Genomic DNA, 12883 nt, shown 5'->3' with positions numbered 1-12883 from the left:
AGAACTTGCACAATTGGTGGCTGACTAAATACTTTTTTTCCCCACTGTATGTATCCATTCATCATCATCAATAGCGTCTACCAGGTCTTCCTCACATTTTTGTTTTACATGTTTTGTGTCATCAGGAAAAGCCTCTATCAACCCTTGGTACAGTTTGTAAATCAACTTTGGAGGTTTGTCAGACGGCCTTAAAATAGTTTCAATCTTTGAAGCTTATTGCTTGTCCAGTGTTTGCTGCACAGAGAGAATAAAGTGTTGTATCTGCAAAAGTTAACCTCAGCGCCGTCACAGACTGGTCTTCCCTGTCTGCCTGACCCTGATGAGACCCCTGTCACCATCTGATCCTGCTCAGATAAGGCATGACAAAGAATTACCTTGGTGTACATTTATACATTATATTAGCCATGAACAGAATCAATGGTTCAATAATTGAAATGACCATTATGCCCAGATCCCAGACTGTAGCCTACCCATCAACTCAAGATGGAACGTTGTATAAATTCACTGATTGTTATAATATACTACAAAATGCACCTGAGCTCCATAGACTGGTCTTCCCTGGCTGTCTGACCCTGCAGGGACACCTGTCACCATCTAATCCTGCTAAGACATGATGAGCATAGTGTTGTGTACTGACTGTGCACCATGACAGTGAAGCCTGTAGAGCTGTTTATACCATGTCAGTGTGAAAAGTAGGGAATTAGGTAGGGAAACTGACAGATAACGTTACATTGCTATACTGACTAATGTAACTCAAATTGCGCTGAACAAACATCAGAATATCGGTCTTCAATCGTTTGGGTGCTGGTTTCATCATTTGATTCAGGTCTAGTGTGATTGGGGCAAAAATTATAGCTAAAGTTAGTGAGATAGCTAGCTAACGTTAGCCAACTTTTGGCTAGCTCTAGCTAATGGTACATCATCAAATTTACTTCTGTTGAAATGGGACAAAACAAAGGCTACAGAACATTTCCATACACACAACAGCTGTTAGATACTACTACCTGACAGATAGCTAGAGGCTAGCTAGAGCTGAACTGGCTGTAGTAGCTATTAGCTAGCTGCTAGTAGTTCATTAACTTCAGTCCAGAGGGGATGAAACATTAGCTAACATAACATGTCAGTTACACTACGAGCTCAGCACTGGGATTATTTTTATTTTATTTTGTCAAACAGCAGTTACGTTGCCAGCTAGATCAGTCAACTAAAGAGTAGCCAGTTTCTGCTCTGCTTACTTATAAAACTTGGAGAAAAGTGCAACACAGACAGCAGCTGCCTCTGTTAATCTCTCCCGTGCCTTCACACAGACTGTCTGCACGCTCTGCTCTGTGGTGTCCGTGTCTGCACGCTCTGCTCTGTGGTGTCCAGCCGGCTGAAACCAGAAAACAGCCTACCGGACTGCTCTGAGGCGTCCGCATGGTCCTAAAGCACACCGTTGCCGTGTTTTGTATCACAGTGCAATGGTAAAACTGGGGGGTACAGAAATGCAATTTAAGAATGTGGGGGGAGGGGAGGGGGGGGGGTTATATCCCCCCCCCGTCACCAGTGAAAGTTGCGCCCCTGAAAGCAACTATAGACCTACACCAATGGCGGTCGGTGTTGTTTAAGATTAGGGAGGACGATTATTTTTATGGGCATGGCCTTAGTTCTATTACAGCATATTGGATGACAGTCATTCATATTCCATTCACCCGGCTCAATGTAACATCGATAGGTTTAGGCTACTATGTGACACTCTAATTTTCCCTATACCCATCATGAGGTTGCTACAGTGCACAACACAACAGCTGTCTGTGACCAGGCGAAAAAACCTTTCCAAGCCAAACCTTCATACCATAACCGCTAACCGCTACACACAGCCTACATCATTGTCACCATGTCACCATATTAGCTAACGTCATAGTCAACATAGCTACTAGAACTACCGTGTTTGTAAACCCGCTACAATCACGCAGTACAGTGTACAGCATGCAGTTTAGCAGTTACACCAGCGGGACCCAATGGCAATAAATTAATAAAACCGAAAGCTTACCTTGACTTGGAAGAGTTCCAGTGCTGGATAGCCTTAGCCAGCTAGCTAGCATAAATTGCATTCCACTCTGTTTGATCCTGGTGTTTGAGTAGGCTAAATTAGCTAGCTGTATTAGCTAATTAAGTGAAAGTGAAAAAATACAACAAAATATAGCTAGCTCTCTCTCTCTCTGCTGCTTCTGTTAAAAACAGAGGAGGATGGAAAATAGCTGTCCTCCGGCTACACCATGGTGCTACCCCAGAGAGTGCTGTTGATGCTACTGTAGACCATTGCAAAACAGTGTTTTAATCAGTTATTTTGTGACTTGAATATATTTAGTATAGTTTTATCTAAAAATGATAACCTTTTAATGTTTCACTATTTTTATTTTTATGAAATTCACTGAGTGGGATGGTCCTCCCCTCCCTCCTCTGAGGAGCCTCCACTGATACACCTAAGAACGTGCATTCTCAAGCCTACAGCATGCTGCATCTCAGGGTAGTGAGGGTACTGCACTAACATATTGCATAGCATCAACACATTCCAATATTGTTTACCTGATTTGGAATATGCTACTTCTGAGGGAGAAGTTGGCGACCTGCTCCATCTTTCCTCTGCAGAAGGGTGGGAACCGCACTCCATCAAACACGAAGTAGGCCTATTTGGTCTCAAACTCTATCTGGGTGCTTTGCGTGTCTGCCTTGCGCTTGGCCATCCTCAAAAAAGGCACCAAACGAAAAGATTTTCGTAATGCAAAGATTATAATTTGATTTGTTTTGAGAACGATCATATGTATCCTCTTGAGTCGGGATATATGGCTTGGCTAGGGCGTGATAGTCCGCGAGCGAAGTACCCTTGACCTTCAGGCTTCTGCCAATCACGTCGTCGTAAAGTGACGTAATGGGATGCGCTTATGTGATACGCGCGCCTCCTCCTCAGCATCAGCACCAGTTCGCTGTGGCGAGGTACGCACGTGCTCACTAGTCTCTGTAGCGGGAAGAGGAATGCCTTCAAGCATACATGAAGCATTCAAGATGATGCAAGTAGGCCTGTTCTTTTTGTAAGATAAAATCAACAGATAAGGTTTTTCAATCCTTGCGTGATTGGTATCATGAGCCTATGGATTTCTCCTTGTTTGATCTGGGTGTTAGCCTATAGGCTCAAATCTGTTAATAAGGTTCGATTTGTCACAGTAATAGCAGGCAGGTGAAACAAATATAGATTAGATTAGAATAGAATAGACATGAACAGAATGCGTCGCTCTCATGTGTTAACGATGCAGAATGTGGGGGCGTGGCTCCTCCTTATGCGGATTGGCCAGACCTGCCCTGTTCTAGAACCGGGAAGTTTATGGCAAATCAGCGCTCCGGCGATTATCAACACATAGGCTAACTGTCGACTCTTTGTACGTTACTACGTTACTCAAGAGGAGTAGACTGACTAGTGTGTGCTATTTTGAGCCGTCCTCTATTCCTATATCTTTCGGAACTGTTGTTGACATTCAGTAATGAAGGGAACTTGTCAAAAGCTCCATGGGTAAACATTTTGGAGTGATTATTACAAGCGCATTTACCCAAACGTATAGGTCCTCGCCAAAGACTGTCCACCTGGGATGTTCGACCTAACGAAGGAATGGAATCTGTCGTTTGCTGGCTGCGGGTTCCTGGGGATCTATCACATCGGAGTGGCCAGCTGCCTGTTGGAACAAGCGCCCTACCTCATCAAAGGTGCCACCAAGATTTACGGGGCTTCGGCCGGTGCCCTAACCGCCTCGGTGCTCGCCAGCCAGGCATCCATAGGTAGGCATCCAATACCCAACACTGGCCCCTTGAGTTCACCGGTCCCTGTCATCAGTGGAATGCCTGGATGGGGACTTTTAAGCAAAAGGGGCGCACAAGGAGTAGCCTAGTCCTCTCTTTCATATGTTTAGGCAACTTTAGAGAAGCAACTAAATTAACTTTAAAGAATAATCACTTGTGGCCTTGATACATGGGGTAAAATTATTTAAACAATGCTTAAAACGTTGCAGGTATGTATAGGTGGTTATACTGGTGCTCCTTTGTAGCTCAGTATAGAGCATGGCGCTTGTAACGCCAAGGTAGTGGGTTCGATTCCCGGGACCACCCAGACATAAAATGTATTCACACATGACTGTAAGTCTCTTTGGATAAAAGTGTCTGCTAAATGGCATATATTATTTTCATGTTATAAACTACAAATTATTAATAATTACATAATTACATGGTCAGAGTCAAAATGCCTGCCTGTTTATAAATATTGTAGCCTACCATTGATAAATGCCATCTGAGTCAGTTATAGGACTATTGACCTATTGGTCATCTGGATCAGCGGCCTCCCAATGGTACTGATTGATCTCGCTGACTAGGGGAAAACACAATCCCGATTAAGAGCAAACATGCCCCTGCATGACATAGAACGTGACATAGTAAGCTCTTAGCTAAGTCTCTGTGTGATACCAGGCCTCTTTCACTTTCTTTTAAACCCAATAACCTTATAGTGAAGAGACCAAGGACTAGTCTGAAAGGTTTCTTGGAATCAGTCCATACCTGGCACACTTAGTACGTGTCCCAGTTGTATCATGTCTAATTGAGAGAGAAAGAGAGACAGTTAAAGAGGGTGAGAGAGTGAAAGAGTAATAGAGGGAGACTTATTGAGTGAACAGTCAATATAGGGGTCATTAAGAGTCAAAAGAAAGCACTGGATTGTTGTGAAAAATTGGCAGAAGAAAGATATAGGTTACCGTTCATGACATCAGTTCTTATAGGGTTACGTTTTTGCCAGAGTTTCACTGTGTCAGTGACTCACATGTGTTCCACTGATAGTGTAAGTAACATCATTATTCCAGCCAGATAAGACTACCTCAGTATTTTCTAATCACTTGATTTTCTTTACTAGAACTCTGTCTGTGTGCATAACAGTCTTTAGATCCATTCCGTCCAAGTGTAGATAAGATGAACACACATAACTAGCTCAGTAAAGGTGCAGAGCAGTAAATAAGTGAAATCAGTGGATAAATGGGTTTTGTGAGCTACAGATCACTGTTTAATTCCCTTGAGAATCAATCTTGCTTTGAATAAAACACATTATCCAATTCCTCCCAATGGAAGGCCCTAACACACTGTCTCTCCGTCCCTCCCCTCCTCTAGCTAAGTGCTGTGAGGATGTGATCGAGACAGCCAAGGAGGCCCGGAAGAGTAACCTGGGTCCCCTCCACCCCTCCTTCAACCTGGTCAAGGTCATCAGGTCAGGCCTGGAGCGCGACCTGCCCGCCGACGCTCACACACTTGCCTCCGGGAGGCTGTGTGTGTCACTCACTCGCGTGTCTGATGGACAAAACGTCATCGTGTCCGAGTTCAAGTCCAAGGAGGAGCTCATCCAGGTGAGTGTGCCTCGCTCAACCCACCTGGGCTGCTATTCACAAAACATATCCGAGTAGGAGTGCTGATCTAGGATCAGTTTGGCCTCTTAAATCATAATGGATAAGGAGGTGGCACCTGATCCTAGATCAATACTCCTACTATGAAACACATTGTGAATATGGGTCCTGAACACCCCTGAGCACTTGAGAGTTTTTCCATATCCCATATTTATCCCATACATATTTGTCCTTTCACCTACTGGCCTTGCCATTGACTTTTTACATAAGTTGTATTTAGTGTAAACTGGGTTGAACTGTGTAACATCTCTTTCTCTGGTGTGTCCACAGGCGCTACTGTGTAGCTGTTTCATCCCCATATACTGTGGCCTGATCCCCCCATCCTTCCAAGGAGTGGTACGTTTCCTTGAACACTGTTTCCTTATTTTCTAAGAAGAAGCAGCAGATGTTGGACTTGGTTTATTATGGTCTCATCTTTGATGCCTTTATTGCTCAGGTCATAGTCATAAGGAGGCTATAGGTTCAAGTGTTACACAATGTTGTCTTTTTCTGTTTGTGTGTATGTCTGTCTGTCTGTCGGGTCTGTGCATACACTCTGGTACTTGTCCATTTGTCAGTCTACCCTACCCTAGTAGCTAATCAGCCCAAGGACAATTTCCCTTGGCAGGCCAGTGGTGTATTATATACTTCCAGACTGGCTTCTGGCCTCAGCAGATTGGGACCAGAGTCCAGGGTGGCTCCATTCTAAACTGAGTCACTAGGACATAGGAGCACAGTCCTCCAAAACATAAACTACCATATAACACTGACCTATTTAGGTAGCTTTTTCTCTAGTATATTTCACTGCTATCTGCTCTTGTTATTCTTGAGGGCATATAGCTGCTATCTGGGCATGTCCCTGGCTCAGTGCCAAAGGATACATCCATAGAACACAGGTAGAACACACTGGATTGTACAATAAATATAGGTTATAGTTAGTGTGTCCTATAGCCGGGTGAGTCAGGTTCACAGATAGCTATTTAGAGATCCTGTTTAAACTCCTCCACCCCCGCCCAGCCGTCTCTCTCTCTCTCTCTCTCTCTCTCTCTCTGCTGTACATTGTGTACCATTCTGTCTCAGCTGTACATTGTGTACCATTCTGTCTCAGGTGAAGAACGGGCTCAGAGCCAAGTCTACATTGTGACTCAACACATTAACACACATACCTGTCTTATGCCCCGTCTCTCTATATAGATGTATGCCCTATACTAGGCCTATTAAGACCAACATATACAACAGTCATATATGACTTATGAACAGCATATCTGAGGGCATGAAGTTCAACATTTCTACCAGTTGACTGAGCATGTACTTTTTCAGAATATTGTACCAACTATTTATTTACCTTTCTTGTGAAAGTGATGAAGTTTCATTTAAAATAGATTTCAACACGGGACTACATTCACGTAACAGTTGGCTATGACACTCTGAACAAGGAAATATACTACAATCTTTGCCCTCAGCCCTGAACTCTCTTTGCCAACCTCACTGCCAAATTGAGTCTTGATCTGGCTTTGGAACTGGCACTGCTATCCTTTTTCCCTCAGATGTTCTAAGCGTTTTACACTGGAAAACTATTAATTCATTTGGAAATGTTAGAGGGTCGCTCGCATCTGAACTTGAAATGGAGCTACATCGTGTAATTATGTAAGACTGGCGTAAAAATTGATTAATTCTCCAAATAGTAATGTCAGATTGTTTGGTCATGAGTTGGCAGTGTGGAGAGGCTGGCTAATGGTAAATCTTGTACTGACATGCCTAATATGCCCTCAAAGGAGAATGTTACCTTGAATATGTCGTATCATATTAGATTTCAGTGATAACCGAGTTGGGTTATAAGTGACGTGTTTTTTAGCAGAAGATAGGTGGAGGAAGTCAACAACAAATATTTATGAGTCCAACAACACAATATTCTCACTTTATCACCCTCTTCTCGCTGCAGCGTTACGTGGATGGGGGGATCAGTGACAACCTTCCTCAGTCGGAGCTGAAGAACACCATCAGCATTTCTCCGTTCTCGGGCGAGAGCGACATCAGTCCCCGGGACACCTCCTTCAACTTCCACGAGCTGCGATTCACCAACACCTCCATCCAGATTAACCTGGGCAATATGTACCGCCTCAGCAATGCCCTGTTCCCCCCAGAACCCAAGGTAGGACGCCTGCTATGACTGCTTACCAATGCGTTATGCATAGCCGCAGGAAGATGTTTGGGGGTGGGGGTGCTGCGATTTTTCCGCCGAGGGGGCGGATAACGTGCTGCAGCACGTTATATATGGGTTATGAATGTGTTATGAAGTCCTTATGTAGGCCCTGTTGCCAAAGGTAGGATGGAGGATCAGGATGCTCCTTAGTCCCATTCATAAATGCCTTATGTATGGGTTATGAATGTGTTATGAAATCCTTATTTAGGTACCCTTGAAATAGTTGTTTTCCATGGTTCTAAACATTCTATACATTTCTGTGGGAGAGTGTAGTAGTCTGGTATGGGAGACTGGACACCTCATAGTTTGACCCCTGACCTCCCACTATCCTATTCCCTGATTATATAACCCCAACTCCCCCATTTCGCCCCCTACCCTGTCTCCTCCTTGGACTCTGCCTCCTACCCTTACCCCCCATACTTCCCATCTGAACTTTGCCCTCCCCTGTCCCTCCCTAACTCCACAGTGATCAATACTGGCAGGACATTATTGGCTTCTGTCCCTGTTAAATTACATTCCCTGTATTCCACATTCTTCTTCACTTTCTGGATAATAACATGGGAGTCAACTTTTAGCGTAAGGTGAACTCTTTGATGTTGATCTGTGTCTCTTGGTTCAGTTTTCGCTGTGTTATTATTGTTGCTGCAATCCAAGATTTGCCACCGTCTTTTCCCTTCACGTGTGCCTGGAATGTTGTGTTTCCTGGAATTTGGGGATTATGTCATCCCTGTCCCGCCGACAGAGCCATGTGCAGAGGCCCTACTTAGAATAAGGAACTGTGTTTTTCTTGACTCAGGCACCTTTACATTTGACATAGTGTTTACATATGACATGCACAGACACACATAGAAAACTCCACCCTGCCTTTTCCCTCACGTATAATAGTTTAACCTACCCTGACTAACTTCACACATAGGTAGTGTCACTGTGAAGTTAGCTGGCCAGATACCTCTCTCCCTGTGGCTTTGTTGTTGTAGGAACACACAGAATAAGGAGTAGCCAGAGAACAGAGAGAACTCTGCCACGTTGACCTTTAACACCTAGTTAAACACTTCCTGGATTGCTGTCCATTCACAAATACAGGAGCCTGTTGCCCAGGAGGGTTCAGGCTGATATAAGTAATTCCCCTCTGTTTTATGTGGTTAAAAACAGCTGTACTTGTGTAATACAGTTGTTAACTGTCAGCAATAACATGATTGCTAATCAGTCAGTGGTAGTGATAACAAATGACAAAATTAAGGTGAGATCATATATCTTGTGTGGGTATATCTGAGTCATAATGATCCTGTGATATGATTATGAGTGTCTTACATGTGTATCCTCTATCGCTTAAATATGAGCAGTATATTTATTCAATCTACCTCTTGCATATGATCCCCTACCTCAATAGGTATGATCTATGTGTTTTCTTTGGCAGGTCATGGCAGAGATATGTCAGAGTGGCTACAAGGACGCCCTTCGCTTTCTTGAGGAGAACCGTGAGTATTACTATGTTGCCTTTGACAGTAATAGTGGCAGTACTAAAATGATAAGCTACTGTGACATATATGCAGTGAGCATCAATGATGTCAATTGTACAGGGTTCAACATGAAGTATGGAGTAAACCAGCACTTATTTATTGGGGTAGTATTTTTATGCTGTGTTACAAAGATTATTCATGTATTGTTTATGATGTCAGATCTGCTGAAGCTGGAGTGTCCGACTGTCGGCCCCAACCCATCAGAAGCCATACACACCTGCTGCTGCAAGCCCATCGCCACGGAAACCACTAAGGACTGGCTGCTCCGGCGGCTCCGCCTCCTGAGGAAGCGGCACTGGTGGCTGGACGAGCAGATTGTTGACAACCTGCCTATCCAAATCAAAAAAGGTAGATAGGAGGTTAACCTAGACTTTCAGATATTTTCTGCTCAAAGCTGTTAGAAGCTGTTGTTATCTAGTTATAACATTGTGTTGTCACTGTGCTCTTGTCAGTGACATGTGGTTGTTGTGTGTATCTGAAAGTCCTCTGAGGCTGTATCTGAAAGTCCTCTGAGGCTGTGCGAAGTGTAACATATTGTGTGTCTATGACTGTAGTGTTCTGTGAGGCGTGCCAGCAGAAGCCTGGTCTGTATGCTAAGGTGTCCGAGATGCTGCCGGTCAGAGTGGCCTCCTACATGCTCCTGCCCTGCACACTACCTGTGGTGTCAGCCTACTCAGTGGGCAAGAGGTAAGACTACATCCTACACCACTAGTGCTACCTACCACAAACAAGCCCTCAATGAACTCAATGCGGTCACAGTAGCTCAAACAGCAACAAATGATGACAACAGTAATGCAAACAAATCAGCTTCTAAAAGCCCTGAACTAGCCTTTAGCATTACTAGCCTTTAGCATACAGTAGCCAATACCTTCAAACTAGCCCTGACAGAAACCACTGACAACAAAGTAGTCATTAGCCCACCACAGCAACCAAATAACACTGGGAATGCAAACAAACTAGGAATACAAACAGGTTTCCTACTAAATGCAATCAATGTGAATGTGCTGCACAGGGACGCCACCTAGTGGGCAAGTCAATCCACCCAGGAATTGTTGAGAACTGGCCTCCCCTAGTGGTACATCACAGTACATTGACTCTGTGTTGTCCCTCTCCTGTGCTCCAGGTTTGTGGAGTGGATCCCAGAGGTGCCTGCAGACATGCGTTGGCTAGCTGGGGTGGCTGGGGATGTGGCTGGGAGCGTGTACAGACAGGCCTGGAGAGGAGCACCAGCAGACATAACCAGGTGAGAGACATGGAATTATTACTACTAGGTTATATTATGGATGGATGGAGTCTACTTGTAGATTTGTATGTCTGTCATACAGTATAAATAAAGTCTAATGGCCTTGTGTGTTTTTCTTTTTGCAGTGATGGTTCCCTGAGGAATTGCCTGAGTTTGCCTCCACCCCTGGATAGTGACAGACACAGGGAGAGAAACGGTCACCTCGCCGGGTTCGCTCTCTCTGCTCTCGACCTCCAAAGCCAATACTGGAACATCCCGACCCCACCCTCTTCCCACTGCCCCACCAGCCCCCTCATGCCCAGCCCCTCCCCACGACAGATCTGCTTCTTTGTTGGCTCGCAGGACGAGACTGACTGACAGACCCACCAGCTCAAGATACCTCCCACAGGGCCTGTCTATAGGCTATAGGAACTGTGAAGGGTGGTTTGGGATGGACAAATGATGGTCATGTGATTGAATAGCTTTGGGATCCAGAACTGTTGCTATAGACACACTAATGACTCAATCATGTCTTTTGATCACTCCACCAATCATATTTTATTCTATTGTACACATTGGAAAACAATGTACCAGCTCACCACCAAAGACCTCTGCAAGTGAATTCCTTTTTGAAATTATACATTTTATAACTATGTCTAGTTTTACCAGATAACTTGTTGTCACTACAACTCTTACCTACCTACCTACTTACTTACCTACCTCCCTACCTACAGTACCTACCTACCAGAAGAAGCTGGTGGCAGGAGCTATAGGAGGATGGGATCATTGTGATGGCTGAAGTATAATAAATGGAACAGTATCAAACATATGGAAACCACATGTTTGACTCCGTTCCAAATCATCCATTCCAGCCATTACAATGAGCCCATCCTCCTATAACTCCTCCCACCAGCCTCCTCTACTACCTACCTACCTGCAGTACACAGGAGGTTAGTAGCACCTTAATTGGGGAGGACAGGCTTGTGGTAATGGCTGGAGGCAGAATAAGTGGAATGTTATCAAATACATCAAACATGGTTTCCATGTGTTTGATGCCATTCCATTCGCTCTGTTCCAGCCATTATTATGAGCCGTCCTCCCCTCAGCAGTCACCTTTGCTACAGTACCTACCTACCTGTGTTCAGTTAAATGTAGCATTCATTCATCATTCCTAACGGACTGTTGACCTTACTTGACGTTGACTTCCTTGACTATGAGCTTTGTGTTTTCCTGACTACTATTAGACAGGACCCTTGCACTGAACTATGAACTACTGTGATGAGCTGTGATGTGAAGAAGTTTGAATCACAATATTCTTGAACGTGCCTTTCCGAACTTCTCTCAATGTTGACCATAGCTTTTGCACAATTATTTGAGTTGCATAGGATTCACAATTTTAATATGGCATCTTCAAATGGGTGATTTTCATGAAACCACTGTGAAAACCTCTGCCTACTTGTTCCTTTTATCCTTTACTGTTGTTATTGCAGAGTTGGCCCTTATCTTAATAACATAAAGCACAACACCAGTTTTTATGATGTGACATTCTGTCTTTAAATATACTGTAACTGTTAAAATCCTATTGTGCCTCAACCATCAATATGCGCTAAGATCCCCCACACACTGATCTCAATTGCAACCACTATTGGCCACAATATTACCGCTCCCTAAAGCTTATGTCTGTGTATATGTCACGCCCTGGCTCTGGGGACTCTAATATGTTGAGCCAGGGTGTGTATAGTCTATGTGTGTTCTAGGTTTCACTTTCTGGTTTTGTAGATCTATGTTGGCCAGGGTGGCTCCCAATCAGAGACGGCTGTAGCTCGTTGTCTCTGATTGGGAGTCATACTTAGGTAGCCGTTTGGCACTCATTCATTGTGGTTTCTTGTTCGTATTTGGTTTGTGTTTACCATTGACTGTCACGTCATCGTTTTGATCGTGTGATCATTAATATAATAAATATGTTCGCCTTCAACGCTGCGCCTTGGTCCTCCTCTGTTCCCGACGATCGTGACAGAAGAAACCACCAAGATTTGACCAAGCAGCGTGTCCAGGAGCCATCGCCAGGGAGATCTCTGGCAGATCTCCTTCGCCTCCTCGACTGGGTCAAGCCGAGTGAGGAAGAGAAGGGCTTGACATTGTGGCAGAAGGGCGAAAGGCTGGCGAGGGACATGGAGACCTGGTCCACGGGTAGGAGAGACACCCAGAAATTTTTTAGGGGGGGGCTAACGCCGTGGACGACGGGCCAGCAGGAGACCGCGGCAGAGCGGCCCAGCGGATTGGCAGAGGAGGCCGCCAGGTTACGGGGGCCACTGGTCGAAGAGGGGGTGGAAGGTGTAGAGGCACGGCGAGAGGTACTGGGGTGTGTTACCAGTCCGGTCCGGCCCATTCCAGATCCCTGCGTAGGACCAGTGGTGTGTGTCCCCAGTACGGTCCGGCCTGTTCCTGCTCCCCGCACCAAGTCAGTGGTGCGCTTCGTCAACCCGGCTCG

At 44.8% G+C, this 12883-nt stretch overlaps 1 protein-coding gene across 1 annotated transcript; it reads left to right on the top strand.

Moving 5' to 3' along the window:
* The first annotated feature begins 3383 nt into the window (after positions 1-3383).
* LOC121576065 (patatin-like phospholipase domain-containing protein 2) lies at positions 3384-11254 on the top strand. Its single transcript, XM_045212380.1, has 9 exons — positions 3384-3810; positions 5179-5411; positions 5739-5804; positions 7390-7599; positions 9068-9128; positions 9330-9518; positions 9725-9857; positions 10294-10413; positions 10539-11254. Exons 1-9 carry the CDS (start codon positions 3624-3626, stop codon positions 10768-10770), a joined length of 1431 nt encoding a protein of 476 aa, XP_045068315.1. The 5' UTR covers positions 3384-3623; the 3' UTR covers positions 10771-11254.
* Positions 11255-12883: the final 1629 nt, after the last annotated feature.

This window comes from Coregonus clupeaformis, unplaced genomic scaffold, assembly GCF_020615455.1.
Source record: "Coregonus clupeaformis isolate EN_2021a unplaced genomic scaffold, ASM2061545v1 scaf0009, whole genome shotgun sequence".
NCBI classification, from domain to species: Eukaryota; Metazoa; Chordata; class Actinopteri; order Salmoniformes; family Salmonidae; genus Coregonus; species Coregonus clupeaformis.
This window is presented reverse-complemented; position numbering and strand designations above follow the sequence as displayed.

Coding starts and splice junctions, on each gene's coding strand:
- LOC121576065 (XM_045212380.1), top strand. CDS start 3,624: ATGTTCGACCTAACGAAGGAATGGAATCTGTCGTTTGCTGGCTGCGGG. Junction 5,412..5,738: donor CCAAGGAGGAGCTCATCCAG/GTGAGTGTGCCT, acceptor GTGTGTCCACAG/GCGCTACTGTGTAGCTGTTT. Junction 10,414..10,538: donor GCACCAGCAGACATAACCAG/GTGAGAGACATG, acceptor TTCTTTTTGCAG/TGATGGTTCCCTGAGGAATT.